Below are 27,545 nucleotides of genomic sequence, written 5' to 3' on the forward strand. Positions count from 1 at the left end.
GTCTCTGCTCAGGATACAGCCTGTGATGCTGCATTGCGCTGCACAAAGACAGTTCCTAGGTTATTAACCAAAGCCAGATCACTTCACCTGCACTGCCAAGTTGGGACTCTGAAAGATTTTAGTTCTTCTCAAGCACATAACAGTATAACCTTTGTATCCAGTAAAAAAAAAATTGCTAATATTTGTTGATGTGGTACCTATGTAATTTCCACGAGACACAATATGCCAGATTTGCAAGAGACCATGTTCTTATCTAAAATACTCACCAGCTTACATGACATTGCTTACATGCATCTCCAGAATGGGCAAGCATAAAAAGGCAAAGGCAGATTGCATCCTTCCTGTCCATCTATACACATACCTTCATTTTGCGTGCATATATAAAATTCTAATTTAATGCAGACAGAGAAGCTGGTTGGATGAGAGCCTCTCTCTAAAATAATCTGGTATCTGTGATTTTTATACAATGAAAATACAGAGAGCAATAGAGCTTCCGTGTTGGGTCAGACACTTTAAGAACTGGTGTCTTTCTGCTCTACTTTGGGATAAGCAATCTGCTGCTGTCTTACTAGGAAAAATTGTTTTACTGTAGTGTCAGTGCTTTCCTTGCTTAGCTGTCAGCTTCCTTTGCCTTGGAGTTTGTATATCCTTTGTGACTGAGATTTGCACAGAAACATTAGGTATTTGGATGCTCAGTTTCCACTGTTGTTGCCAAGGACCTAATCTTTCTGTTGATGGGTGTTCTGTTCTGAAGAATTGCTTTTTTCTGGCTCTGTGGTTTTTATTCCCTACATACTTTTCAGTATTCCCAGTGAAGTCTTCATTCTTCTCTTGAAAAGGCTTTTGGCCATAGCTACATGTTACAGTCATTCACTGAAAGCCCTTAATTGGGCTGTTTCTTACCCACGTATGTCCATCAAAAGCCCACAAGCAGGTAACTCAGTAGCAGTATAGATTATTTGGGTAATACAGCTCAGAGACCTCAAGATAGAGGCTGTCCAAATTACAATAAACTGTTCAGAATATTCTGACCCTTGGCATTGGTCTTCTCTTTCTCAGGAATGCAACTCCCTCATGCTGTCTACACCAATGTGGGAAAATAAAACAGAACCATGACAGAGGCTTGAATACTGGTGCTCCATCTTCTCTATTTAGTTACTTTTAATTTTAGCGTGAGAGTTTAAGCATGGATGTGAGACAAATGGAATTAATTAGAGAATATAATCTGACTCCTTTTACTTACTACTATACACGGAGTTAGCACATATAAAGATTAAAATCCCACTCTGTAATAATTAACCATCTTTGCAAGATACAATCTGGTGAGAGTGACTGCTGCTCAGTTATGATTTACTAGTCAATAATACATTTACATAAGTGTGATTGCATGTGTTTCTATGCGTATATATATCCAGATATATATGCCAGCTGATAGAACTTTTACACCATCAGGTTCTACCTTAGTTTGTAAGGCAATCCAATATAGAGCACAAGTTTCAAACCTTTGACTTACAGCTCCTCTTGTTTTTAATACAGCTTTAACTGTCAATGGTAGGAGGCCACATATCTGACAACAGTGCAATGAGACTGCCACAAACACCCATTTGTATGTTATTTTTGCTCTTTATTTAAAATATCCACACATTTCATTCCTCCTTGCTTTCAGACACCACAGCTTAGTTAGGCAGGTAAATACAACTGACCCTTTTTAAACTGTAATAGTTTCTCGTTGAATCTTGTTGAAAGGATTCTGAGGACTAACTGGAGTCATCAGCTGAGATAAAGGTCCCTGGTGATGATACTGAGATGATCTTCCAGATTTTGCTATGTGTCTGCAATTATTAGAAGAGAAAAAAAAACGACTTTAAAATGAGTTCTTGTGTTGTTAAACATTCCCCCTTCTTCCCTCTCACTGCATTCTGAATAAAGACATCAATCTGCCTCAGAAAACAACTTGTAATATCCTTTATTCTTGGAATCAGTCACTTTAAGAACAGTGGTGAGACATTTTCCTAAGAGTTTTAAATCTTACTTTTTGTGATGCGCGGAAAGATTGATCCCTACAGGAACTGTAATAGGGGTGTGTCCTTCCTTTTGCCTCTTGTCTGCCTTTCTCGGATGCAGAGTCCTTCACAATTAATATATGCAGCATGTGGCAAAATGAGTATGAGTAAGCTGAATGCATCCAGGCGCATAAGGCCCCACAACTCCTGGAGGGCTAGCCCTGGTCATGTTGGAGGTTTGGTTTTCAAGCCTTGAAAAAACACTTTGATAACACCATGCCAATCCTGCTCTGAATGCTCAGTCACTGTGATAAAGCATACTGGGATGGGGTTTAGAAAATATGCTGGGGACGGTATGGAAGTGAACAATTTACACTGATCTTCTGATACACTTCAGAATCTTTACAGGAAGATTCACTATCAATAATCTTATACCTGCAGTCTTATATAGTGTAACACCTCAGCTGAAAAGCCTGAAATCAAAAGCAGGTCTGATACAGAACTAGCCACAGAATCTTGTGCTCACCAATTCTTAAAATAAAAAACAGATTTTCTTTTGACCTAAGGACTCCTCTTGAAGACTCCAAAACATCCTGCTAAAAGGATGTAAGACTTCTCTAAATCCCAATGAAATCCAGCACCATCTTGTATTAACTACTATAATTCCAAGGCATTGTCAAACAACTAGAGATGCACATCAAATTTTCCTTGCTGTGCAAGAGTTAACACTGATGTCAGAATTGAACTGTACTAGAGAACTTTGCAACTTAATTTCCCGACTTCACCTTGAGATTACCTAGAAATAAAAACACAACATCGCAATAAAACTAGACATACAAAAAAGTTGTTCATATTCCAAAATGAAGAAACAATATTTTTGCTGTTCTATAACTTACACAACTCTAGTGTGTTCAGTATGCTTAAAAACACTAAAAACAATTTTGCCCCATGTCCATGCAATAGAAACACAGTGTAGAAGTGGCTGCATGCTGTTTGGTCTGCCTGGTATTGATGTTGGCTCTTAATGAAACATGTATTAAACCATGTCAGCAGTAGATGAGTGATCCTCTCTGTCACCCATAATCGTCTTCAAGAGAATGATGGTATATTATGGAACTGTCAAATAGAGTGGCTATTAAATATCCACCATGTGCAACCCCTTGCTACTTTCTGAGAGATTATTAAAGTCATGGCTTGAAAGTGATCAAAAAGAATAAAAAATGAGTCACCATTTTAAAAACAGTAAGAATGAGATGTCATCCCACATGGAAAGCATATGGAGATGAATCAGGTTGGTTTGAGTCCACATTTCAGGAATAACCTGTCTTCTCTTCTCCACTACAGACTAGCATGACTTGTGAAGACTGAAATCAGGAATTTTATCCTTGATATTACAAAATTAAGAAATCAATTGTTGAGCTTTTTTATTTTATGGGCATCAATAACTAATGTTGGGAGTGGGGCAGATTGACCTGTAACACATAGCAGTATCAAAGAGTGCTATAATCTTCTCTCTTAAGCCAGTGGACTCTACCTTAACATGTAAGTAGCCACAGAGAAGATAAAAAAATATCCCTTACAATATTGCAGCCAGAGGTTCTAATCTCATGGGAAGGTACCATCCAGCTCAGAAAAAGAATGGAAGAACTTTGTCAGCAGTTTCTAAGTGTGATTAGGCATGCTGTCTGTTTAATATATATCCATCTTCGAAAGACCAGAGGATTCTGTCGTGATTCTAGAAAGACTCCACTAGCACAGAAAAGAAAGTCTACTCTTCCTCTCCAGTAGAAACTAACAAAAATTATCCTCTATGGAACACACTCACACTAACACCTGTAGAAAGTAAAATGAAGTAACAGATGTGTTTTCCTTTCTTAGATCCCACTGGCATCTGTCTTTTTGCTTTTGAAATTTGGTATCAGTCTGAAGCCTGTAAATGATCTTTGCTAAGATGCTTTTGCCTTTTTATTTGTCTGACATTTAGAAGCCAGTTAGTCTTGCATCAAGCTGAGTTCAGTTTTATTAGGTTATACAGCCTTGAGACTGTTGCATATTTTCATTCCCTGTCAACAGCAAACTGACTGCTGGTGACTGCCTATTTTCTAGGGCTAACCACAGGAGAAAAAGAGCAGAAGTGAATAGCTGGTAGACAGCAGAAATGGAAGTCGGTGCATTTTTTACAGTGATTAAACTGTTGACGTGTTGATTTCTTCAAAAGTTAGGCAGCTCCCTAAAGCTTCTCATGGTTTTTTTTCTAGGCACTTATTGTTGTTAGTAGTGAAAAACAATTTAAATGTGTTGTGGACAGAATCCCAAGGGACAATTGAACTGTTTAATTGAAGATAAATTTATAAGGACTATGTGGAAACTTGGATAGTGTCACCATGTCCTAAATCATTGTGGAAAATAATAGATCAGAAACTAAAGGGAAGTACAAAATCATAAAGGAGGAAGGGGAAACAAGTAGTGACTAGCAGTTCTGATGCTGGGAGAAAGGCCAGATTGGACTTATGTTTCTATCAGTCTCTTTGTACTAACTGAAGGAAGAGTTTTTCAGGTGCACTGAAGAGTCCAGTTCTGAGTAAACCAACAGGAGTTAAACACATACATACTTCAGAAACGTGGCCCATAGTTTTAACAAGCGTTGTACAGGAGAGCAAGAAAGTATAAAGATTATTAATTCCTCCACGATTTCATGGTTACAGAATCTTGAGCTGCATAAATGTTGGGCTGTGCCATGATTTATCATCTCGCTGCCTTCTGAGTAAATCTCTTTTTAACAACCATTTCTGTACAGCAAATGCCCATTTCACGAGAATCTGCCAGCGCCATGTTGGAAGTGCAATACCACACTTTAATAAAACAACAACAATTTGCCTCTTTAATTTTGGTATTCTTTCATAATGTAAACAGATCAATCAAAAAATAAAGTTTTCTGAAGCCATGACTTCGTCATCTTAGTTAGGGAAAATATACATCAACGCAGAAACATTTAGGAATTATTATTTACCCCAGTGCTAATTCATCTTACCAATATGCACCCTATGTATGACATTACAGGAAATTTAAGAAATCTCAAGATGATTTCAGAATTACCACCATAATAATGCTGTGGGATCCAAAATAAACAGATCTGTATGTATATATATATTTAAGCCAAGGGTAAGTAACACTTAACATTTAATTGCTCTTTAATTAAATAAATGCAATTATGATTCTCCCTGTAACCTTTCTGCACATGCTGAGAAATATACCTCATACCTACCCACGCATTTGTGAAATTATTGATGGTGAGGTTGATGGAAGATTAGAATTTGCCGGATGGGTTGCCAACCAATGAACCTTGCCAGCATATCCAGGGATATTTGGAGTGCTAAAGTAAATAAATAAATAAATAAATAAATAAATAAATAAATAAATAAATAAGGAAAGGGTGAGTGGCAAGAAAGTGTAAATCAAATGACAACAGACTTGAAATATGATTTACAGATCATCTTAAAATAGCTTGTGTTTCTCTATCAAAAGTGAGTAGGGTAAAAGACCATTATAGTGCAGTAAGTAGTCCTTAAAATATGTAAACTGGCCTAACTTCCTTAAGATCAATGAGACAACTTCACGCTAATCTTGCTAATTTTCTGACCCAAAATCCTTGTTAGACATGACAGTATCTTTTTTCACAATTGTTCTTGGAATATCTGTATGATATTTGTGATTATAAGCAACAGTTCATTATTTCACCTCAATGAAAATATGGAGTCATGTGGCTCACAAAAAAGCAAGAAAATGTTTTTTTAATTGTGATACAGATTTATTCATTATTTATGTTCCAGATCTAAACGTGGGATTGTGGTAACAGGCTTTCAGCCAACAGGCGTTATTTCTAGTGGACAAAAATGCAAATGACTTCTCAGACATTTTTAAAGTTCTCTGAATTCACATGTATGTACGATATCACTGACACTGCTCAGACACATACACTTCAAATCTAGCATGAGTTCATGAGAAGATTGCAAGTCTGTCTCATATCTTGGAACACTAAACACTTTCCTTAATTCTGAAGTAATGTTTTAACATGGAATTCAAAAATAAATTTTCTTGAAGAAGCTTTAAGAGGATTCTTTCTTTAAAAAGGGAAGAACTCTACTTTGTTGAGGTAGTGCACACAAAATTTTACCAGTATTGGATAGGAGATAAAACAGAGATGGACAAAATTGACAAAAAAAAGAAAGAAAGAAAGAAAGAAAGAAAGAAAGAAAGAAAGAAAGAAAGAAAGAAAGAAAGAAAGAAAGAAAGAAAGAAAGAAAGAAAGAAAGAAAGAAGATATTAATATCAGTTCAGAATGACAACCCGTGAAGATTAATAATGAAACAATCTAATGCCCCAGTTTGATAGGTGTTTTCTTTCTGCACATTATTCAGAGAGTACTGACAGTACTATTCTGTGCTGGCAGTTCAGAACAGGATACCACTGAATTATAAACATATTCAGACTCCCCATACATATATGTTTATAAGTGGTCATGGCAAGCTGTTTCATCTATTGAATCAATGTAGTAAGGATTGCTAACCTCGACTGCATTATTCTTTTGTGAGCCATTTGACTGCAAGAAAAGCAAGAGTGCCCTCTTTAAAATAATCTCTGAGATATGTCTTTGTTCCCTTGTACTCTGGGTAAACATAAACAGTTCCTGAATTTATAACGCAGATAGAGCTGTTAGTTTTGGTATGGTTGATAAGCTATTTCCCCACAGTCATGTACAGCACAGGATGCAAAACTGGACATGTGCTCTTTTATCAGGTACTTTTTTGACTGGTGTGCTAGGAAACCCAGCTCTGAAATTCCTTACCACAAGAGCTGAGGTAATGACAAAATGCTGTATTGACCCGCCTCAGCTACAGCAAGGAACTGTGTGTGAGCTATTCACAACTGGCAGAAAGGCCAACTAGTACTTTGTCCAGTTTTAAAGTAAACTATCACTAACCCAAATATTCACGCAGTGCTACATTCCCTGGGCCACACTGCAGAGCGTGACCTTCCTGATGTTTTTGTAGAATCAGTACAGCAGTTTTGTAGCTTTTGAGAAGCTGTTCCCTGTAGGGAATCCCCGAGTTGTTGTCAGAGCAAGTGACAGACTTAACTCTCTGTCTTCACAGCAGTCACACAATGGTAACAAGCAGGACCAAAAAATAAAGTACAGCAGTGAGACACTATGAGACAGTGAGACAGAACTGGCCAACATGGCTGTCAGACAAAGTTAGGTTATATAATGATGAAGTAACTTTGTGTAGGAAAGTTCATTTTCATACACAGGGATCCCACTGAGGTGCAAAAGGGACATTTAATGTGTGCAAGTCCATGCATTTAGTCAAATGAAACCTGAAAATCACTGAAGGAGTTAGACTGTGAGCAGAGATGTACTACCTTGGCAGTGTCCTATAATCAAGATACAACTTTCACATGTAATAAATTCTGTTCAGTTCCTTGAAATTTTATGAGTGATGACAAGGAGGAGTTCACAATAAGAAGTCCCACACTAACTTGCAATGTTTTATAAGCTCATTAGGAGTTAATTCACAGAATAACTACACATGTAAGATATTAAAATCAATTATGCCCAGTGAAGTATCTGATTGATAAAATCTTCTGACTTGAATGCTAGCAAAACTAGAAGAGAGAAAAGCATCGGAAATGACCAGGCGTGACCCAAAAGTCAAGTCTGAGAGATGACCTTAGCTGAAGATTTGTTTTAGACTGTCTGTCAGAAAGGTTTCACAGAAGTTGGCAGCTTCATAACATGTGGAAAGGATGTCACTCTGAAAGAGAAGAGAAATGTGCAGAGAAAAGCTAAAAGCACCAGGATCATAAGAAAGCACAGACTACAGTAAAGCAGCTGCTCTCTTGGGAACCTGCAAAGAAAATGCAAAAAAGTGCTGCGGTTATGTATGTGATAAAGCAGAAGAAAATTAGGTTAGAAAAGTACCCCCTTTGTTTTCTGGTTTTGGATCAAGCAGTTTGGCTCTTGTGCTTTTCCTCTGATGAGCTGCTAATGCAGACTATTGCTGCTAAAGAAAACAACTAAGTGCCAAGCTACCACTGGGCAGCATACAAAACCCTGATGCATGCTGGTGTAATTAGGCTTCCTTTCTGTAACCATGACATCTCTCCTGTTCATGTATTTCCTTATTGTCATACTAGAAGTTCTCAGTCCAGTAACAAATATACTGTGTTAACGTATGCATAAGCTGTAAGATTTTGAGAGCCACCTGAGATGCCTTAAGGTACCTAAGCTATCCCTGTACAGCGTGGGACCCATATAATACCCCATACTGTTCTGAAGCAGCAGCTGGAAGTGATGTTGTAGAATCTCCAGGAGTTTGGATGCTCAGCTTTGCTACATAAATTCCATCCCAGGTGTCTTTAGAGGAGTAAAATCAAGAATGCCTCAAATCATTTGTAAGTATTTAAAACCTTGGATCCAGGACCTCAGCCTGAGTGAATCCATAACTTGAGCCAACCATATCCTACCAAAAGCAGCATGGCCAGCAAGTTGAGGGAGGTGATTCTGCCCCCTCTACTCTGTTCTCATGAGACCCTGCCTGAGGTACTGTGTCCAGTCCTGGGGACCCCAATTGAAGAGCTGTTGGAGTGGGTCCAGAGAACAATGAAGATGATCAGAGGGGTGGAGTATCTCCCCTATGAGGACAGGATGAGAGAGCTGGGGCTCTTCAGCCTAGAGAAGAGAAGGCTCCAGTGGGACCTTATAATGGCCTTCCAGTATCTGAAGCGGGCCTACAAGAAAGCCGGGGAGGGACTTTTTATAAGGGCACATAGCAACAGGATGAGGGGAAATGGTTTTAAACTGGAATGGGGTAGATTTAGGTTGGATATTAGGAAGAAATTTGCCATGAAGGTGGTAAGACACTGGAATAGGTTGCCTGGAGAGGTTGTGGATGCCCCCTCCCTGGAAGCATCCAAGGCCAGGCTGGATGGGGCTATGAGCAACCTGGTCAAGAGGGAGGTACCTTTGCCTATAGCAGGGGGGTTGGAACTAGGTGATCTTAAAGGTCCCTTCCAACACAAACCATTATATGATTCTATGAATGAGGTTTGCAAATCCTTTGTGCAAAAGTTATGTCTCATAAAAGCAGTCCTGGAGATTCATATCTTGCACTTAAGAGTGAAGGGTCCCTAACACCTTACTCATTCTTAGAAATACTTGCACAAATCCCAAATAACCAAGTCACCAGATGAAGTCATAAATTAGTTTTTTTTGGTTAGCGCAATTACAAAACAGGTCTCTCAGTTCTCAGTCACGATAGGCAAGTCTTGCAAATGGTTTCCAGATAAATTCCCTGCCAGGAAGACCTACATGTCATGCACTCGTGGCCCTTCTTTTACTCCATGACCCTGTTTGCTTAGCAGAATATCCTGTGGCAAAAATGTCTCTGATGTGATCTTCTGTCAAGAAACTCAGTGCATATATTTCCTAGTGTTGGGTAAGAATATACTTGAGAGAGCTTATGAAGTTAGAATAGGGTGCTCCATATAGAGTGAAGAATGGAACCAATAGGATTTCAGAACAAAGCATTCTGGGCTGCATTTTATACCCTTGTCCCTTAGCCGTCAAAGCAGTATAAGGAATGGATTTGGGATTTCTAACAGAATAAAAACACCAAAATGTTGTTTTCCCAGAAATATTTTGGACCAGGTTGAACTAAAATATTTTGTTCCTACAATTTCAAATAATTTCAATCTACTTTAAACTTTTTCAAGCCTTTTGTTGTTGTTGTTGTTGTATGAGTTATTTTATTTTATATTATTTTATTTTTCAGAAACATCAATAAAATCTCATTTGGTAAATGTCAAATGAGGATATTTAGGCACCCCCTCCCTCCACTCCCTGCCACCTACAGCATGACTCAAATTGGAAAACTATTGAAAATGCATGTATAGTGGATAAGCTGTCAGTTTCTGAAGTAAAGATACACTGTGAAGGCCCTCACAGACAGCCCATGTAAATGACTGTGCAAGGTGGAAAGCAGCAGAAGGTCCTGTCATCAGCTAATTGTGGCCTGTGAGGTTTCTGTGGTAACTTGAAATGCTAAGGGATGCATGCACACAGTCAGTTGGAAGCTGACTGTATACTGAAGAAATATGACTGAAGTCACTACAGATACACTGGTACGATAGTGGCATTTTGCCCAGTGTGCTTGGGGAACCGAGAATAAAGGATAGTTTCAGAGAACAGCTTCGTGCAAGAACAGTAGGACTTGAAACACATAGGTCTTGATCTTCCTGGAAACTGTGTGTATTACACCAAGTAACTCACATTTCAAAGTTCACCTTTTAAAAAACTGCTCTCAGAAATGGATTTGGGTGAGATCCTAGTCTCTCTCCAATAAAGACAACCCCCAAGGCCTTGAACAAGTAAGTTCATATTCCCCAGTCTTTGTCTTTCCAAAATTAATGTCATAATCTACCTTGTCTGTGTTGTGAGCATGAACTAGCTGACACTTCAAAGTGTTGCTGAGAAAACAGTGCTCTGCTTGTGTAAGCAGTGCCCTCTGCTGAGTATTATGAAAGCTGATGAATTGTGAGTATTGAGTGATAAAACATGAACAAATGCCAGATTTTTGTTTAATTCTGGAGTCAGAGGCTTTCAGTGTGGAAAAAGAAAATGTAATCTCTGTCCTAACTGCTTTTGTCAGATTTAAAGAGGTCGCAGTAAGGAGCTACTGTGATACAAATAAGCAGATATAATGTTTGACTGATAGGAATAGATGCTGTGTACACTGGAATGCACTAAGTGTGCCATGCTACCACAGTAAGAAGCAATGCTAACTTGCAGAGTATGTAAGGGAGTTCTAACAGTGCCAGGGAAGAGAGTTATTTGAGTCTGTCAGACTGAGCGTTTAGCAGAACCCTGCCCTTGAATGTTACAGAGGAAATCCCCATCACCATGTGGGAGGCTTTTTTTCCATTGACCCTTAAAACACCTGCAGAACTAAAATACCACATCAAGCATAACCTTGTTTCAGTAGTTATCGGGGAAGAGGTCAACTGAAGGAAAAATCTGTTGACAAGGGGCTGAAGGAGGATCATACAAAACTGCATGCCGATAAAGATGGTTAAGAGAACAGCAGATGGTTATATTGGGAATCTGTATGAAGCAATAGACCCAGGTTCCACCTCATTTTCAGTGTTATTGAGTTCAGAACACACTTCTGAATAAGAAAGAGATTTCTTTTTATCCAAAGTGATCATTAATAATAATGTGAAAGAATTATTTGGATCACTCTGCACTTATTAAGTTAGATCCTGTCAGAAGTGTTCAGAGGATTAAGCAGTTTGAACCTTCCAGAAAGTCATAGTAGCTGTGTAACTTTGCCCAAGTGGTCTGAAAATAACCATGTATCCTCTGAATTCTGTCCATTCTCCTCCTCCTTGATGCTTATGTGGGTTGAAGCAGCAGTTACACATGGGGCCAGATTTTTTCAAAGTGCTCTACATCTAAAAGTTTCATTGTGGTGTTTGTGGCCAGATTTTTGCAGGAGCTTACCAATCAACATATAGGCAGAATGTGAGCTCTTTCTGAACTCTGGTTTTTAAGTGTGGTTGCTGAGCTATTTTTGAAAGCTTGGCTGGTTGCAGAAAATGCACTAGCTCTCAGCTGCTTCCCTGCCTGGTATATGGTTAGCCATGTGACATACAAAATCAGGTGCAGTATTCATCTCCCACAAATAATTACTATGAGCAAATAATAATCAAATCCGTAAGAAACAAAAGTGCCACCACCACCAACAACAACAATAAGGAAGAAAAAGAAGAAATAAAAAAAAAAAAAAAAAGAAAGAAATGAAAACAGGCATAATCATTGTAAACTCCAGAGTCTTCTACAACAAATAGCAGAGCTCTCAGTTCTGCAAAGTGTATGACTGCATAATCCCATTCCAGTTCAGGAAATCTTGTTAAGCAAATATCTTCAACTCATTAATTCCACTGGAATTTGCGTTTCAGTAGTTGGAAGAAAAAGAAATCAAATACATGAAAAGATCTTAAAGCAGGCAGACAAGGAAAGAAAGTAGGAACAAAACAACGGTGAAGAAAGCTGAACAGTAAAATGAAAGCATGATGTATTTTACAAGGTATCTTTTGAAATGTATTGTTGGAAAAGACTATCTTAGAGTGGGACTATAATTATTATAAATTATAATATTATGAAGGATGGAAAAAAAATCATTCTAAAGCAAACTGAGGAGTGAATACACAAACCAAGGATCTTAAGAATGATGCTGGAATGATTTTGGAGCTGAAACAGAAAAGATTATACATTCAGTCCCTTTCCCCCAGGACAGGCTTTAATGAAAGCATGGAAGAGAATTAGATAAATTAAATTACCATCCAGGATCTTTGGTTAAGTATGAAGATGATGAGTGTGACCCGAGAAAAGTATTTCCAAAGCTCCCCTATGGCAATGCCCACTGATCACCCCAGACCACCACCACAACACAAGCACAGTTTTGATTAATAAATCCAGGTTTATGAATTCAAAACTTCTAGCTAAGCAACACTTATGATATGGTTTTTTACATCTGATGAATGCTCCCATTCTGTGACTGAATCACAGAGATGAAGAACTGGATAAAAGATGACTTAAATTCCTGTCTTCAGTTGTGTTTCAAATAACTTTTAAGATCGATGGTGATCTTTTCCTGCTAATTATTACTATTTTTTAAATCAAGTTTAAGCAAAGCACTGTATCAATACATCAGTCCTCAAAATTTGGTAAAAAGTAATAAACAGAATGATACAGGCAAGGTTTCAGTGTATGTGAAGTTTCATTCCTAACTGTCCTATAGATTCCAAATGGGATTTGGCAAACCACTTAGTCCCACCTGAATTTTCATTTGCAAAAGCTCCAAAACACATGGTAAGGACTTCAGTCTATGATCTGTGTACTTGCTTAGTACCTCTCCAGAAGGCTGATCTCAATTCAGCCATAAGCCAGGACTTCTATCTTTTTTCTAATTCCTTGAAAGAAAGAAGGAAAGAAAGAAAGAAGGAAAAAAGGAAAGAAGCAAAGAAGCAAAGAAAGAAAGAAAGAGAGAGAGAGAGAAGGAAAGAAGAAGGAGAGAAAAAAAAAAAACGAACAAGAAGATGGTTTCCTGTTCTGCCAAGAGGAAGAGAGGGCGGGCACAAGGGTAACATACAAAACATGCCCAGGTTCACCACTCTTCCTGTTTGTCTGTGCAAAATAACATGACAGATGACTCTTAGCCAGTTTCAGCTTTGTTACTTATTTGACTGGCAACCACTTTCTTGCATGGTCTGGGGATGAAGAGTAGCTCCCTCCGAAGTATTGCCTGAGTGCTGCTGCTGCCTAAGTTCTAGAAGAAGGAAGTGCAACTGCTAGTCCATGAAAGAGCGAAAGTGACTGACTATCTGCAAAGAGATTTTTACACTTTACAGATTTGCAGAGCAGACACAGACTTCTAAATTGAAATAATGAATCTAACTTCTCAGGGATTCCGGCGGGACCCTAGAAGCCTTCAGACTTTTATGCATCTGTCCAGAACAACTGTCAAACACACAAAGCAGTAAATAAATTAACAACAAACAAACAAACAAGAATCACACTTATTTCTTCATTTCAACATGGTTTTTGTTCTGTTTTGTTATTTTTTTCAGCTTAAAATCATAGCAATCTTGATATCTGGCAGTCATAGACACAGGAAACAAATATACCTCATGCATAGCTATACTTCTTTTCAAGAGTAGAATTTTTCAAGTGGAATTGAGTTTTTCCCAGCTTTGTGATATCAGAATCTTCAAGGTGTAAGAGCTCTTGGTCTCCTGCTTGCCAGAAATCAATAGAAATCATTGTCTCACTCACTAATACCCCCCAAAATAGAGAATATTAGAAAAGGTAATATGGACTTTGTTGCTCAAACATAAATTCTGAAAATCAGCAGCAACAGCTGCATAACATAGCAGAATTAAAAGTTAACAGGTCTGCTAACTTGCAGTCAATTTTGGCCATGTTACAGTGCTTAACACTTCACGTTGTCTATGGGTCTACTGCCATAATGGGCTTCCAGCAACTAGTAATACCCTACATGACAAAGGCCCAGCATTCCAGAGAGAAAAATGACTTTACAGATTTTCTCCCTCTGTTTTCTCCAGTGCTGTAACTCTTCTGTACTTTTTCGTAAAACTATGCAAAATTGTAGACAGGAAAAAGGAAAAAAAAAGACATGAAAAGAGGAAAATGTGATAAGGTAAACAGAACTGTCTTTTGTTATACAATTTTTAGCTCTTGGCATTGTATTGCTACTCTCACCACTTTACTGTGTAAAAAGTTTGCAAATAAAGGCTTCACATCATCTCAAACTACTAAAGACAACATTAGGAAAGACTTAATGTAAAAACTTTTAAACATCAAAGTTAATGATCTAAGAACAAGGACGTGTTCCTAATGGCACTCAGGGAACTTTTGCAAACTAGAAGGCCATCTAGCGGCTAAAGTTAAAAATCACATTTTTAGCATTGCCGCGTTCAAATCATCCCATGCATCGAAGCATGCTGTAGTGCATTTTACACCACAAGACTTGTTCATGAATACTAGAACAGAAGAAGTGTTTAAAATATGAAAATATACCATATTTTCAAAATTAATGTAACACTTTGGGAGTAAGGAATCTATTCAGAATGGCATCAATCTATTCAATGGCATCAGAAGTTCCTGGGGCGCTCTGAGCTCAGAAGTTTCTCCTCCATGTCTGTCCTCTTGATTTGAACCTTGAATGTAATACAGATCTTTTTCCTGTGGCTGGACATTTAGAGGAATGCCTGTTCTGGGTGGTCTGAACATTAGTAGGAGCTACAGGTTGGGTGTTTGTAGGCATGACTTAGCAAATATCCTCAGAGTAGCTTCACATTCAACTTTTCTCAAATGAGGAAAAGGGAAAGGTGTCTGCCCAGTTCTTAAACATTGAATGTGTTATTAATCTGGAAAGGTTAAGAGCAGAAAAGAGAGTATACTCTGATTTCCACCCCAGCCTAGGTCACAGCCTGCTGATCATGAAAGGTTCACCTGGCCAAGACAGGAGATTGTTACTACAGATAGCCTGTATTTCCCAGGATAATGAGCACTGAGGGTACCTTTTTGTTGGGCAGTAAGTTAGTCAGTTTGTTACGTCTATTTTGTACCAAATGGATGGCAGGATCACTTGAGCCACAGCACAACTCCTAGATTTTGAAACTCTATCTTCAGTACTAGAAAAATGATACTGTCAGGTAAACATACAAGTTGAATTAACTTTATTGCCAACATGTTCCTGCAATTAGTGTTTTTCATTGAAAGCCATAAGGTAAACAGATGTATAAAATCTTTAGTACCATGATATTCATAGACATTTCTCTGCTCACCTTGGATAAGCTCCCTTGACTGATTTTGAGTATCTAGACTAAATGATCCCTGAGATCTATATAGACCCACTCTAATCACAGTAGGAATTTATTACAGTAGGCCATTTACTACTGACAGTTATTATGAAGGGCCTGTTGAAGTTCAGTCTTGCACCTGAAAACCCACTGTGCTTCTTGTGTAAATAGAATCTCCTTCAAATTATCCAAAAGTATAAGGAGTGTTTCTATTAATTTTTAAAATTCTTCTGGACCCAGACTGGATCTTAAACAGTTTTTTCCCTTCCCAATTATCTAGGACTCAAGATGCAGCATCAAAATCTTGCTAATAAGAGAAACATACTGTGCAGTCTTTGCGTAGCGAGGCTTTGGGGTCTGTACATGGTTAAACACGATTAACTCCACACTGGGATTGTCGATGTCTTCAAAACTTTCTGCACCAACACAGCCACTGTTAGGATAGAAAGGAAATCAAATACATGTACATTATTTATAAGACAGATGGTGGAGGCAGCTGAGCCATATGCCACATACTCCAAATTCTAGTTATTTATTAAAATGGTCCACAAGAAAAAAATGTGGGGATGAACCCTTCTGCATGCTAGGCATATCCCAAGATGAAAACCATCATTTGCTGAACTTGCAGCATATAACAAATGACAGCACATAGTACATATGTGTATAGAGAAGGTTTGTGAAGAGTGGCAATAACATAGAAATGTATAATCCCTTGTCCTTCTGGTTATGCCAGTGATCAGACTGAGATATTCTTCCATAGAGGATATAGCGAGTCCTGCTTTCTGCTTCACAGGTAAAAGGCTTTCTCCACAAGCAGAGGAAACTCAGCACGCCCTCCTCCCTGGCACCAGAAAATACCATAAGAATAGATCCCATATTCTACTTCTTGCTTTTTGCTTCATATAAAATTCCTCCTTCAGAAAATGAAAGACATGGATTGCATGGGATAAAAGAAAGTAGAAAGGATTCAAGGTCATTGTACTTACGTATACAAAGGGATCTGACAGATTCGAGGGCTTCGGCTTATGCTGTTAAAGACAAAATATCACAATCATTTTAATTATTTTTTTTTTCTATTTTTCACCCAGCAGAATATTCTGATAGAATATTTATGAAGCCCCAAAAGAGAGGTTGTGACAAGTTAACGTTTTGCTCTTTGAACAATGCAATGCTCATTTGAGTTGTGGTAAAAGACTGTGGTAAATGATTAGGTTGACATATATGCTAAATGACCCAGTTTGGCATGCAGAATCTTTCATTTTAACCCTCATCCTCAGATGTTTGGGCTTCAAGTATTTTCCTGCAATTTGCGAGTTTTCTTTAAACATGAACTGCTTTTCTGCTTGTAACACTTCAGTCAGTTCTCAAGAACATGGGAAAATTTAACGTCAGGTCTGAATGCCTCTCTTGCTCTGTCCCATTTTATGCCTAACTGTCCAGCAGTAAATTTGAACAAGCAAATCAAGCTCCACTCTGAAGTTGTTTTATGGAAAGCAGACAAAATTTTGAGTATGTAAATGTCTGTGACTACTGTGGGATTTTCATAAGCGTCATGGCTCAACGAAAACATCAGATGTATGCAGTTGTGATGGTCATTCACTTTTCTGTTCTGCTTTTTACATTTAAGTCTCACAAGAAAAGCACATTGGAGCGTACATTTCATACAGGCATTGACTGAATACCTAACTTCTCTAGTTACCGAATAACCTCATAAGGAATTGTTCAAAGGACTTTAATAATAAACAAACAAAAAAGAAACTTACAAATTAACGGGTCTCTGTAAGGAGCTAAAATGTCTTCTTTGAATTCTATCCCAAAGACTTCCAATAACCTAAAATCACAATTAGATGCTTCTGGTAAGACATCATTACTTAATTTGACTTAATAGATTATTATGCTGCAATTCATCACTGAAACAAACTGTTATGGAAAGGATGACCCATGCAGAGCCAATCTCAAAACTGAATTTTAATTCAGTAAAAATAGTAATTATTACAAATAATAACAACAAACAAACCTAACATAGAGTTTCCTGTGCTACAGTTTTCTATCAGTATCTTTGTCCTCTCTTTTGGTAATGCACATGCATGTCTTCTGTACCAATTTATGGGGGGAAAAGAGAAAACATATGAAAGAATGTGAGGCAATTTCTCAAGTGCGATGATGACCTTAAATGCTCATTTAGGAATGTTTTTATTTGAAATAATTGCTGTGTTTGTTTATCTGTGTGTTCTACACAAAACTTAGGCTACATTCCCTTAGCAAAATCTAAGAAGAGTTGGAAAGAAGTTGCTCACTGACTTGGCTTATGTCTGGTTCGGGATTGTATCTCCTTTTGGTGAAACACTGGGAAACAGGATCAGCCATCACTTCCAGTGTTGATTCAGGAGGCGGAATTTTGGGTGGCAATATATTATCCCATGGAACTTCTTCATATGCTCTAGGTAGCAAAAAACAAACAAACAAACAAAAAAAGGGAGATTAAAGAAACTGCAATATAATCTGAACTGAATTACATCTGTAGCTAGTTAGATAGGAATTCTGTGACAAGGATGTGGAAAAAACACACGAGTATATTTCTCATTCAAAAGGAAATGAAGAGACTGGAATTACATGTTTCCTGTGTGTGAAAAAGTTGTTATGGCAGAGTTTCACAGGCTTCTCTTATTTAAACTTTCTCATTTACTAACTGAAAGTAGTAACTTATCTTCCAGAAGTAGATTATCTTCCAATTAACTTATGTTGCTACAGGATTTATCTTATCTGTGTTTGAAAAATCGGCTCAGTGATGTAAATAGAGATTAGATGCCCCACATATCATGCCTATGGCAGTTATTAAAAACAGATGTACAGAATGTCCTTTAGGAAACTCCAAATTTTCTTCACTGCATATAGATGAAATAGAGATGAATGGCACAGACTGGATATAAACTTTTAGATAACTACAGGTAATGAGATGAATCTAAGTAATTGCAGCTGCAGTACCAGAAGTTCTGAAGTGGCAGAAAAACTAATCGTGGTCTTATGTGGCCCTACATATTTTGCTACCTAGAGGTTCATCACAGCAAAATAAGATGGAAAAAAAAAAATGAAGCAAAGCACAAACAAATCCTATGCTTAAAATAAATGATGACTTACTTTTGAGTACTTGACTTGTAGAGGTAGTCCTTTGCTTTTTCTTCTCTCCAACTTGCAGAAGGTTCAATTAATTCCTAAGAGAAATCAAAGAGATGGCAAAAAGCAATGTTATCAAGATATAGGACACTATGATTACTTATGAGTGAACTGAACGCATTTATATTTTTCTAGTTTAATATTTTCTTTTGCATCAGAAAGTGAAATAGACAATTTCACATTCTTCACCAGTCAGCACCGGAGATTTATTTGGAATGTGAATCTTTCTGAAGAATTTTACTGAAAAAGGGAAATTTAATAAGTGAATACAAGTTTAAAAACTGGTAGAATGTCACAGTATCACAATCTCACAGTCTCGTGCGGGTTGGAAGGGACCTTACAGATCATCGAGTCCAACCCCCAGGATTCAAGCCTCCTGTGTAGCAGAGCAGCACTTCTACCACTTGTGCCACAGGGGAGATTCGAACCATGTCTCTGTAGTCCTCAGGAATGTAGATTTCAATTTGTTATGTTATTTATCAAATGAAATAACAAAGGCACACTCATACATGTCTGACATATTTGTACAATGTTCGTAGGTGTTACAGGAGTCCAACTTAAACGTTCCTTTAAGCATGTGCGACACATTAAGGACTGTGAATTACCACATCAGTGTAGAAGGATGAAAGATACCATTTCATTTTCAGCATGGGAAAGACTTAATTGGTGTTATGCCACAGAGTAGTTGGTGTTTTTTTATTTACTTATTTCTTTAAGACTTGCACCATATATGATAGAATCATAGGATCCCATAATAGTTTGGGTTTTAAAAGTCTTTAAAGATCATGGTCCAAGGGATGGAACGCCTCTCCTATGGAGATATGCTGAGAGCTGGGGCTCTTCAGCCTGGAGAATTGAAGTTTTTATATCATGGAATTACGGAATGTCCTGAGTTATACAGGACCCATAAAGATCACGGAGTCCAACTCCTGATTCTTTCTATATTTTGTTATTTTGGCTCCAAGTCTGCCTTATTTAGATACATATGACATAGGTAATATCAGTCTCACCTTACAGTTTAAATGCTTCATCCAGGGAAACAGTGCAAAAACAGTATTATTGGAGCAAAGACCAATGTTAAAATCTGATTGTGATATATGCACTTATTTACTATAATCAAATGAAGAAACGAAAAAGCCCTGTTTTACCACATGACTGTGATCACTGCAAAAAGCATTCTAAATGGAAAGCAGAATTAGAAAATAAATAATTTAAATATGTTTTCCATTATTAGAACAAGATAGTGAGACACTTGCCTTGAGATTGGGATCCATATAAAATGCAAAATTATGGTGTTGGTCAGGTGGAGCACAAAAACCTTTCACTGGAGTTGTCTGACCTGAAAGAAAGGGTTTCCTACTGTGTTAATCAATTAGCAGCAATCCTTACTGTTTTAAACTGGATAGAAAAAACTCATGGTTTCTCATTACAATCAATAAATAAGCGTTCAGCTACCTGATGCTACTCTGAAAGGAATTACTAATGACCACAAAAGTACATTTTTGTATACACAATACTTTTAACACATAAAAATATTAGAGAACTACTAAAGATAATCCAAAGGAGGGCTAATATAATCCAAACAAGTAATTATGTCTTGCATTTCACCAACATTGTTAGCAACAAACTATTCTGTGAGCAGTTGAAAAATATAGACGATATTCCTTTCCACTCATTGTCCTCCCAACTTCATTTTCCAATGAGCTCACCCTGACCGGGTACTGAAAATGTGGCATACCCATCCAGAGGCCAAAGTCTGTAGTTACTGTTGAAACATGTTTCTACTGACAGGTAAGCCTGTATACAGTATACAAGCCTATATACTTTGTTACATACTGGTAACAAAGAGAGCTGCTGCCAAACAGAAGGATGGTATAATGCCCAAGATTCAGCTCCCTCAAGAACACTGATTTATGCCTTCCTTCTCATTCTGATTTTTCCTTCCAGATCCCCTAAAAATTTCCAATATATGTGAAAGTGTATGGAACCTAATTTGTAACGGAGTTACTTTTCCTAGCTATTTGTGGAAATAAAAAGATAGTCTACAAAGGTGTACTTCAGAAAAAAGTAATCAAAATCTGAAAGTTGGAAACTACTGTTAAAAAAAAAAAAAAAAAAAAAAGCTAATTCCTGTAAAACTTGTTAAGGTTTTAAAGAAAATTACAGTTTAGTGCCAAAGTGCTTTATGCAGATAGTGAAATATGACCAATATGACCTGCTTTTTAAAAGAGCTTTTTCCCTCCCTCCCCCCCCACCCACCCACACATTATATAGTACACTATAGGGTACTATAACTTTAAGTTGCTGCTTTTGCAAAGCCTGAAAGAATTTATGGATATTTGCACTGTGAATAAAGCTTTCAAACTGAATCCCTCTCTGATTAAAACAAGGCAACTGGAAAATGTCTCCTAAATAGGCAATGTGCTTGTCATAAAGATGGTGTCTGCATCTTCACTGCCTCAGCCTGGTGGAGACCTTAAATTTTATCTGCAAATATATGCTTGTACTCAGGTGGGAATGTTTCCATTAACTTTTATATTTTGTAATTACTTCATACTATTGTATCAGCATTCTCTACAGTAAATTGGCAGATTGCTCATCTATGCATATGTATTAGTTGTTTCATACAGATAGTTTCTTTTCTTGTTCATTGATTAAATAACTAAAGGTCGCAAATATTTTTCCTTGTGCTGTATGTGTAAAACTCATTTCAGCTACAGTGTCCCTAGAAGGATCTGTATATAACTTTACATTTGCATTGGTAACTACATATGAATTTCTATTAGAGTTCTGCTCTTGGCATCTTACACTCTGTTTTGCTATCTTCATCCTACTGCCCTGATGCTGGGATTATTAGTTTTCTTTTTGCTTTCAGTGGAATGGTCTAGCATAAAAACTACAACAATGCTTTTTCCTTTAGTCAACTTTCTGAGGGTTTCAGTTCCCCTACGGATTTGATTAGCCCTCAGAACTGAAAATGGCACGACCCGTTCAAGTTGGGCACTCAATGTCTTGACTTTGTCACTCTTAACTATCAAGATCTTAATGATTCTGTTGGTTTCAGCTGACTACTTAAACTAGTTCCTAATCTGAGAAAGAAGGATCCCGTGATGGATAATGAATTTTGAAGTTTTTCTGGTTTGCATTCTGAGTCAGAAACCAAAGATGTACTCATTCACTTTTCTAATTCATTTCCCAGAAATCACAAAAGCTAGAGTATCTTTTTGTTTTGTTTATAAAGGAAAAAGTGGGATTCTTATGTCATCACATAAGGTCATATGCAAAGTGGTTTACAAAACCAGTGGTCTTACAAGCTTCATTGCACTTCACTGTTGCTTGAAGACTGTGTGCTGTTTTTAACTTTTTACATCTTAAAATTAGTAGGGATACTGACTTCAGTGGGTCTAACAAGAGATAATGATGTCAAATGAAGAGCATACAGATAACTCTTCCAAATTCTTTTGCTTAGCTCTTTGATGAATTATTCTCCTTCTCTTTACATATGAAAAATAAATATAGCCAATTAACATTACTTCTGTTTGGTTTTACACCCATAAAAAGGGCCTGGCTTACTCGCTGAAAACCAACTTAATGTAAGCATAATACCAACAGTTTAGATTGGAAATGTATGGCAAAAGAAGCAACAGGTAAAGAACAAAGTTGTTAAATAATCCTCTTTGCTACAGCGCATGTGAAAAACAAGTGTGCAGTGAAATATATAATTGCAGAGATGACAAGTATCAAACCCTTAGCGAAACCACAGTATCTATTCTTGCAACAGAACTCAGCCCTCAAGAGGTTGCTTTGAGTTTTTAAGTGTTATTTTCTGGATGACCTATTAGCCTCTTAGACTGTATGCTATTATACACTCCACTGTGCTATGGATTACTATTCAATAGCACTTCTTACCAAAGGGAGATATTCTTGAGTCTACTGAAGGCTGATCTGCATTCTTAGTTGACTGTTTATATACTGAAAAAGTTATGAGCTATGCATGCTATTTGTGAATACCCTTGAATTGTTATTTTTATATGTTCTAAGTTGCACTTTTGTTTTTGTTTGTGGTTTTGTGTTTGTTTTTTTGATTTTCACCATTCATGTTGCTGACTATGATTAGTTTTTCTTCTTTCTGTTGGCTGACAACAGGTTCCATCTCACCAAGTACCAATATTACAAAATGAGGCAGCACAAGTATTGGCTACAGTCATTTTCTAATTTCATCTTTTGAAAGGTAGAAGAGGCTGACACGTCTCATACTCAACGTGCAGCTTAATCCTGGATAACAATTCCTCTGGAGAAAATGCTTCTTGTTTTACAGATGGAAGCACTGTGAAGATAAATCTCCCTGTAAAAGGGAAGAAGAAGAATATGACCACAATTATTTCAACAAGTTCTGCATAAAATTCTTCAACGGAATCTCCTAAAGCAACAACAGAATAAAGAATGCCCAGGGCTCCAACCCACCCACAGGCTACTAAGAGCCCCTGAGGCCATTTTGACATCTTCTCACCATGCTTTGGTATAAGAGAGCTTCACTGTTCTATTAACTTGCTCTGCCCAGTAGTTGCAATAGGTTGTGTAGGGACATTTAAAGTTACCAGTGTTGACTGCTAAAGTCACAACAGAAGACCTCCTGTGCATTGCAAATGCTTCATATACCTCAACTCACACATCTCAAAGGCTGCTTCTGTCTCTGTTTTTTCCTCTCATCACCAGCACAGTGAAGAAACTTAGTGCAGAATTTGCTTGCAAAAGGCCTGAGCTCTCTTTTAGCACAACTTCCCCAAACAACTGTGCTGGGGAATGATTCAGGACTGATGTCTAGAAAGATTAGCACTTTCAAAGCATCATGTGCCTGTGGGTTGCTAGCTGGGCTCTGACTTGAACAGCTGAAATCTGGGATTTGTTTATGCAGTCTCACTAAAAACAGCATCTTAAATCTCAACTACTGTTTTTTGTTTTATTTTTATTAATCTTTATTTACACATCTGTAGACAACATTCAGCATCGCAGGAAAACCTGTAAAAGAATACTAGGTTTGGAGGAACATTTGCAGAGCTCTCTGTAATACATTTATGCTGGACTCTTTCTGTTTCAAGCTTTTGTGCACAACTTAAGTTTAACTTTTGCAGATAGCTTCACTGAAGTTGGTATTTCACACTAATAGTGAACCTCACCCAATGGTAAATCAACAGGAAGCCACCAAATAATTTCTATCTGACTTCTGGAACTACTCTCCATTCTGGACTACTTTCTTAACTGTAAAACTGATAACTGATTTGATGATATTTGGTTTCAGTTTTTGTCTGAATTCATTTCAGGAGTGCCTCTAATCTGTCACCGTATTTCTGTCTTTGTCTGTTTGCTTTTCTTTGTGTTAGAAAAATTAATGATCAGACAGAATATCACACTTCCTCCTTCCTCTTTGCTTCTCCATAGGCTTGTGGAAAAAGCTAATTACTTCTGATAGACTTCTTAGATCTAATTTAAGAAGGACACCAAGAGAGAATAGCAAAAATAGTTTGGAATGAGCAAGAAAAAGAACAAAGTTATAAGTACTTATTATTTTATTCTCTATGATTTCCTGGGTTCCTTTGGCTTCTACTACATGACTTCAATAGGCTGAAAGTGATTTAAAGTGAAAATTTCTAAGACGGAAACAAGGAGCCAAAAATAGTGCTGGAATATATTGTATGTAGAGACATCATGGTGACAATATGGATAAAGTATAGTAAAGTGTAAAGATGGCGTGCAATCTCTGTATGGTCAAATGGAGCAAATTGCTTATTTACATTTCTTTATCTTGTTCTGAGTAATGCCCTTCCCATCTATAAGAGTTTAGTGTGTTGTCTGAGTTCTCTTCTTTTTTTTTTTTTGTTGTGGTTGTGACAAGCATTTCTCTATGAAAACTGTGGGAATTGGCTTAATTTTTAGAACAGTTCCACCACTTTGCTTACCACTAATAAGGCCTGACCTTAGAAGTTCTGGATAGATATTCCTTCTCCCCAGAAATATCAACAGACTATGGTTTTGAAACTTTGCCATTAGGAAGAGTAAATTTTAGTTCTGATGCTGTAATTGATATGAAACAATCAGACCAAACTTCAGGTGTAACACATTTAAGTACATTAAGAAGGTAAAATGTAACTGAAAAAAGATGTTATAGCAGTCTTGAAGGGCTTCTGTTCTCCCATCAGCTAGATATCGGACAAAAGTCTTAAGTGCTCTGCACAGCTATTTTTCAGGAAATGCTTAAAGACACAGAAAAATTCAGGGGATTTCCTGACACTTTGCATTTATTTGTTATTTCAGGTTATGTTAAAACAGGGCTCATTTCAACTATGATATATAACTTCACAATTTATTTAAAATGTTATTTATTTCAAAGATTTTTCTTTTTTTTATTTTTATTTTTAATGCTAATTAGAATTTGCTGACTTGTACCTCTTTTCTACAGCAAGGACTGTGAATCACACACTCTACAGCAGTAATTACATTCAGTTCAAGTATTCAGCACTGGTGTTCAGAAAAAGACCTGTATTTATTTATTTACTGAACATCAATGACTTTTCTTTAGTGATTAAGAAATAAAAATAGTAGCTTGCATTACCTCTGAGTTTTGCCCTGATCCAAGCAGCTGGCACAGCCCTGGAATTCCACCGTCGGTCCTGGCTAATTTCCTCTTGGAGGATCATATGCCTCTTGTGGACAGCCCTGGCCCCATTTCCCACTGTGGGAACCCGCTGCTGAGGTTTCACGTCACTGTAGTCCGCCAGGGATTCAATAAATTTTCCTACACCAGGCCGTAGATCAGCATCCGCTCCTGCACTCACAAAACCTGAGCATGGATCTATTAGAGGCACATCATCTCGGTGTGGGAATAAGGAGTAATTTGGCCTAAATGGAGGGGTGTCTGGATTGAATTTAAGGAAAGAATTGCTGCCTTTTTCTTCAAAGCTGGCAAAGTCATGTCTATTCTCAGGACCTCTCACAAATGGCATGCATGTCTTCTTTAACCGATTTCGATACTGTTGATTATTCGTCCTGGGAACTGTTTTAACTGATGTGGTAGTCCGCCTTTTAGCTCCATGAGAAATCACGGTCATTCTCTTCTATTCCTCTTATGTGACAGTAAATTCAAAAGCTTCTGCTTACTCTTTCCTCTTCAAGTTCCTGAAGTCTTAGCCAACAAATCACAGTAAAACTATGGTTTATCTTCCAGAACATTGGCACAAAGAATCCATAAAGAGCAAAGCAGTGGTTTAAGCGGTGAAGGCTTTCCTGAAAAAGGGATTTATCAAAAAGGTGCAAAGAGAATGGAGCTGCCGAATTAACAGTGAATCTTTTTGTTGCTTGGTGACTACAGAAGCTACCTCACAATGAAATGTATCCTAGTGTGAAAGACAGTTCACATGTACCATGGTAACCTCACTCTTCACAAGGACACAGACAACAACTTGAAATGACACTGCCAGTTATTTATTCACCTAGAAGAGGCAAAATTAAGAACATTTCAATTTTACTATGGGTTATCTTGTATTTTCATTGATTCATATTAAAATAAACTATTCTTTTGATATCTAGAGAGTGAATCTGAAAATAAACTGAAACACTGACTTAAAATGTATCAAACACGATCATAAAAAAATAAAAATTCAGTAAACAAATAATTACTTGCAATAAGTAAATCCCATAGACATTACAGTATCCTGTGCAGCTTAATCCTGTAGCTTTGCCAAATTCCTTTACTGTTTGGCAAACCTGCTAATGTCTCAGACCAGAATATGCTGCACTCATTTTCTAATCCCAATCCCACTGTATTTATTTAGCAATCTAGAAAAAAAAGTAGTCTGATTTATACTGGTACTCTGCATGAATTCAGTGCCATCAGCAAAGGTCCAGCACTTCAGAAAAAAATATACTACATTTACTATACAACCGATGTTGTAGGGTCTTTACTTCATGTCTCTTTCAGCATAAATTCATTTATGCCACTGTCACAAAGATGTAACTTCCCTGAATTCCTAAGTTGCTCTTGACTAACAGATCAGAAAAAATGGGGCTAATTTTTGTTCAGAAAGGGGGCTAAAATATATAATAAGTCAGGTTTAGAGTAATAAAGAAGTTATGTTCCATAATGCAGAATTATGGTGGTTCTCCTTTGGAGTTGTTTGCTGTGGGACTTGGGTAAGGCACAAGATGGATGTCATTCCAAGGACGAGTCCTGTGTTGTTGTTTTATTTCACAGACTGAAATGCAAGTAAGGCTTAACCTGGATTTTGTTGGCAGAGATTCTGTCTAAATCATCCTGGGAAACAGATGTGCCAACTATGGCTGAATGGTTTCTGCTGTCAGTTTTCAGAAGTGATCTGTGAGAGAAGGAAGCACATGGAGGAGCAGGTCACCTGTCTGTGGTGGTACTCTCAAGGGTTTAAGACTCGCAGAGTTATTTAGGTTGGGAAAGACCTCTAAGTCCATCCAACCACTGACCCATCACCACCACGTCTCTCAGGGCCACTGTGGAGCAGCCTTTCTTTGATGTAAGCAGCTATTTTTCATCACTGCCATAGTAGCCACATTGTTACAGTAATGAACTTTTCCTGTCAGACTTTGCTTGCTTCTCATGCAGCCCATTTTTTTCTCTTCCCTATTCTTTCAAACATTGCTTTACCTAACCTAATACGAGCTAAAAACACTCTTATACCACAGAAACATGTCAGAGTCTTGGGATTCCAGACACTTTGTGAAGCAGCACAATAAGAACCGGGCGGTACCCCCTCATGACACTGATGTGCAGTTCACTTTTACAACGCAAACTTCCTCGCTTTTATTTATTTGTTTGTTCATTCACGTGTTTTTAAGGGACAACGCTCTGGTGCGTTGATGGAGCGGGATTAATAGCGTACCGCCCGGCAGCGGGAAGGT

The 27,545-nt window shown here is 37.6% G+C and overlaps 1 protein-coding gene across 2 annotated transcripts; it reads right to left on the reverse strand.

Annotated features, from left to right (window-relative positions):
- Positions 1-1,603: 1,603 nt before the first annotated feature.
- On the reverse strand, positions 1,604-27,541 carry SPATA48 (spermatogenesis associated 48). 2 transcript variants are annotated; one of them, XM_032442458.1, is made up of 10 exons: positions 27,527-27,541; positions 25,231-26,107; positions 19,877-19,959; positions 18,585-18,658; positions 17,748-17,886; positions 17,210-17,277; positions 16,433-16,474; positions 15,772-15,879; positions 5,269-5,376; positions 1,604-1,832 (listed from the first exon to the last, which is right to left on the reverse strand). In XM_032442458.1, the coding sequence occupies exons 2-10, from the start codon at positions 25,724-25,726 to the stop codon at positions 1,709-1,711; spliced, it is 1,242 nt and encodes a 413-aa protein (XP_032298349.1). In that variant the 5' UTR covers positions 25,727-26,107; positions 27,527-27,541; the 3' UTR covers positions 1,604-1,708. The 2 variants fall into 2 exon arrangements, with proteins under 2 accessions (XP_032298349.1, XP_015709838.1); XM_015854352.2 differs by lacking the exon at positions 27,527-27,541 and adding an exon at positions 26,893-27,502.
- Between the last annotated feature and the right edge of the window lie 4 nt (positions 27,542-27,545).

This window comes from Coturnix japonica, chromosome 2, assembly GCF_001577835.2.
Source record: "Coturnix japonica isolate 7356 chromosome 2, Coturnix japonica 2.1, whole genome shotgun sequence".
NCBI classification, from domain to species: Eukaryota; Metazoa; Chordata; class Aves; order Galliformes; family Phasianidae; genus Coturnix; species Coturnix japonica.